The 4,376-nt window shown below is 50.8% G+C and overlaps 1 protein-coding gene across 1 annotated transcript in view; it reads left to right on the plus strand.

The window, feature by feature from the left end:
* The window catches only part of Vsx2 (visual system homeobox 2), a 23,159-nt gene extending 19,925 nt beyond the window's left edge, over positions 1–3,234 (plus strand). Inside the window, exons 4-5 of the mRNA XM_031356174.1 lie at positions 46–226; positions 924–3,234. Coding sequence (XP_031212034.1) covers positions 46–226; positions 924–1,306 — 564 coding nt within the window. The 3' untranslated portion in view covers positions 1,307–3,234. The remainder of the gene's footprint in view (positions 1–45; positions 227–923) is intronic.
* Positions 3,235–4,376: the final 1,142 nt, after the last annotated feature.

Here is a 4,376-nt window from a genome sequence, read left to right on the forward strand (position 1 = left end):
GGAGTCTCTCAGAGCGCAGCTCTAACCACTTCTCGGCACTCCCAGGTGTGGTTCCAGAACCGCAGAGCCAAGTGGAGGAAGAGGGAGAAGTGCTGGGGCCGGAGCAGCGTCATGGCTGAGTATGGCCTCTACGGAGCCATGGTGAGGCACTCCATCCCCCTGCCAGAGTCCATCCTCAAGTCTGCCAAGGATGGCATCATGGATTCCTGTGCCCCGTGGCTGCTGGGTAAGAAACCGCGCCCTGCCCCTGTGGGCTCCACTGTGGGAGGGAACCGAACACCGGGTAGGGAGACCTGGGTCACAGTGACCCCATAGCAGCAAGCGGGCCATCCCGTCTTTCTGGGGCAGTCCTTTGCACATACCCACTGGGTGTCAGGACTCCCACTCTGGCTCCTCACACTGGCAGCGTGAGGAGAACGTGGCCCTTGCCCTACAATTTGGAGTCCTTTCTCCCTGGCTAGAGATGGGTTTATAGTGAATTAAATACTTCTCTTTGTGAGTTGAGGGGACTCCGTGTCCTTTCAGCCACCTCTCTAACTTTGCCCAAGAACTTCTTTGCCCCAAACTTACCTGTCTGCCAAATCCCATCAGTTACCCTCCAGGCCTGTGAGAACAGCATCAGCCTATCTAGTGGTCTTAAGGCCTGAAATCCTATGACAGTGGGATAGGGAGATGCCCTGGGAGAACAGAACAGGTTGCGGGGGGTGGGGGTGGGGGTGGGGGGGGCGGGGGGAGTGCCCAGGCCCAAGAATTTGATGTAGAAGGCCTGGTTCCCAGCGATTGGCCTGAAATTCCACCCCTGCTAGGCACCCTCCCACTCCCACCCCCACCCCAGTCCATTTGTGGGACTTGACTGTGGTATGTGAAGAAAGGCTTTCTGCTCCTCCTTAATTCTGGCCTCTCTCTATCTTTGCTGTTTTCAGTTCAAGATGGCTTTCCCAGGCGCTTTTCTAAACCCGAATACCAACAATTCTTTTTAGGGATGCACAAAAAGTCGCTGGAGGCAGCAGCCGAGTCGGGAAGGAAGCCCGAGGTGGAACGCCAGGTCCTGCCCAAGCTCGACAAGATGGAGCAAGAGGAACGGGCCCCGGATGCCCAGGCAGCCATCTCCCAGGAAGAACTGAGGGAGAACAGCATTGCTGCCCTCCGAGCCAAAGCTCAGGAGCACAGCACCAAGGTTCTGGGGACTGTATCTGGGCCTGACAGCCTGGCCAGAAATGCTGAGAAGCCGGAAGAGGAGGAAGCCATGGACGAAGACAGGCCAGTAGAGAAGCTCAGCCCACCGCAGCTGGAGGACATGGCTTAGGTCAAGGGCTGCTCGCCTCGGAACTGCTCTTCTTGGGCCCTGCGCAGTGCGGGAAGTTCTCTCTGAGGCGAGGCCATGTCTGGCTTCTGCCACACCTCCCCACACCTCAGGCTTGCAATTACCCCCACGTCCCTAGGCATATGCCAGTTCTGGCCATAGCTTTGGACCATGCTGAGACATCCTGGGCCTACTTCTGATCCAGCATCCTCAGCCTCAGCCCAGCTTCCCTGCCTCCAAAGCCTTCTTGCTACCCCAACATTGAGATCCTGCCACGTCATCCCTGAGAGACTCTCGTCCAAGCCTACCCCTATTCTCTGCTCTCTAAGCCTTCCTTCCCAGTTCAGCCCCCTTGTGGACTCCAGCCCACAGCCCGGCAGAGCTGGATTGGATGGAGGACCTGCTCCGTTGTCCTGAGCATCCCAGTTCCTAGCAGGCAGGCCTTTCCCTCTCCACCTGGTCCTTCTTGCAGACCTGGACCCTGGGTCCTGCTGTGTGAATACATTGCTCAACTGGTCCACATGGAGCCTCTGCATTCTCTGCCCTGCCTACTGATGGACAGATTCAAGACTAGATAGGGCAAGCCTCAGACTGAGTCCTTCCCCAAGGACTGAGTCTCATGCCATGTTGTAGATCAGGCCTTTTTGGATGGAGCCTGCCCTACAGGTTCCTCCTTTGCAGAGGTGGGCCACACCACCTTATCAATGTCTGGACCCTGCACTTCTCAGCAATGCTGTGGCTGGCTATACTGCTGGCAAGCCCTCACCCTGAGCTTTTGCACCCCAGGGCCTGTGTTTCTGAAGCATTTTGACCTTTCTGCCTGTGACTTTGACTTACTGATTAAGGCTTGCTTTCTCTAGAGCTTCTCGTAGCCCAGTGGTTCTCAAGTTTCCTAATGGTGTGACCCTTTAATACAGTTCCTCATGTTGTGGTGACCACACCCCCAACCTTAAATGTATTGCATTGCTACTTCATAACTGTAATTTTGCTACTGTTATGAATCATAATGTAAATATCTGATATGCAGAATATCTGATTATGTGACTTCCCCCAAAGGGGTCGTGACCCACAGGTTGAGAACTGCTGCTGCAGTCTATTGGTTCATATGTGCCTGCTTTGGAGAAAACTGGTGCAGCTTAAAAGCCACAGACATGGCCTCGTTTTGACCTAGGCATTCCTAAAAGGCCAAGCCTAAATCAGACCTGTGCTATCTATTGACACACACAGGTGCTCACACACACACAAACACCTATACATCTACACACACACACACACACACACACACACACACACACACACGATGTATAACAAGAAAGGTACAGGGAAAGCTCAAAGGACAACAAGGCAGGTAGCTAGTGAAAAACCCAGACTGAGTTACAGACATTCATAGCTCCATGCCAGCTGTATGCCCAGAAACATGCCCATAGATAAGGAGCAGTGTTGGACTGAAAGACTTCTGCCTGTAAAGGAGTGGCACTGTCCATAGATGGCCTGTCTGCAGAAGATGTCCCTTCCACCTGGCTTTATACTTGTACTAGGGGTACACAGCCTTATGGGATTCCTCTGCTCCTGGTTTCTCAGGCCAACCACAAGACCCCCGTTATCCTGTGAAGTTAGGTACCCTACCTACCTTTTTAGGGACCACTTCACAAGAAAGGCCTGAGGCAGTGAGTTGTGATTTTAAATCTGTTTTGACAGTTGATTTCTTCTTCGTTCTCTTCATAGAATTCTCCCGCTTCCGAGGTCTTGTCTTCTTCCGGGTTGAGCCGTTAGACTATAGTCCTGTAAATAATGTACATAATGTGAGAAGGAAGAAACTGGATATTGAGGTGTTTGAAACACTGAATTGTCATAACTTTTAGGTATTCAAAGCATAATTTCTGTGCTGTTTTCTGTAAAGACACAAACAAGAATAAAATTCATGCAAAATGGGCCCTGGACTTCTCTCTAGGTGGGGTCAGTTGCTTGAGTTACAGGTGGCACAAAAAGTAAACCCACAAAGATTAGGCTGAAACTAGGTTCCCTCTTCCAAAATTACTCCAGACTTTGCCAGGCATGGTGGCACACACCTTTAATCCTAGCACTAGTAAGACAGAGGCAGACAGAGTTCTAGGCCAGCTTAGCCTACACAGCAAGTTCCAGGACAGTCAGAACTACATAAAGAGACTTTGTTTCCAAAAGAAAAGAAAAGCAAAGAAAAGAAAGAAAGAGAAAGAGAGAGAGAGAGAGAGAGAGAGAGAGAGAAAGGAAGAAAGAAAGAAAGAAAGAAAGAAAGAAAAAAGGAGAGAAGAAAAGGAAGAAAGAGAAGAAAAGAAAGAAAGAAAGAGAATAAGGGTGGTGAGATGCCTCAGCGGGTAAGAGCACTGACTGCTCTTCTGAAGGTCCTGAGGTCAAATCCCAGCAACCACATGGTAGCTCACAACCACCCATAATGAGATCTGACACCCTCTTCTGATGTGTCAGAAGACAGCTACAGTGTACTTATTTATAATAATAAATAAATCTTTGGGCCTGGAGTGAGTGGGGCCAAACAAAAAAATTACTGCAGACTTTAAGGACTAACTGGCTTGTCTCTCAGTGCTGAGCTCACACCACATTTACTGTGGGACCATTCTGTATTGCAAGCCCAATCTACACCTCCTGAGTTGTTCCCTACAAACCCCTGCTAGTTCCCATATCGTTTCCCTTTCGTACTTCTTTCTAATCAAGCCTGTTTCTCTGGAGATGCCGACAGTCCACAGCCTCTCTTCATTTTGTGCACACCCGAGTGCTTGTAAGTCTCACCTTCAACTTCCACAACAGCAGATAGACAAGGCAAGTGCTGCAGGTGATGCTAATGGCAGGTGATGCTAATAAAGACAGGTAGCTCAGCCCTTGGAAGTGCTTGCCGCTAAACTCTACCATCCACAGTTCAGATAGCAGCACCCGAGTGAGTAACAAGCCAGGTGCCCTGAGAGGTACCTGCAACTCCAGCACTGAGAGATTGGACTTTCTCTCCTGCCCTCTGTGCTCAAAGGATATGACACATCCAGAGATGGAGAGGGAGAGGGAGAGGGAGAGGGAGAGGGAGAGG

The sequence above is a fragment of the Mastomys coucha genome, unplaced genomic scaffold (genome assembly GCF_008632895.1).
Source record: "Mastomys coucha isolate ucsf_1 unplaced genomic scaffold, UCSF_Mcou_1 pScaffold6, whole genome shotgun sequence".
In the NCBI taxonomy this organism is placed as follows: Eukaryota; Metazoa; Chordata; class Mammalia; order Rodentia; family Muridae; genus Mastomys; species Mastomys coucha.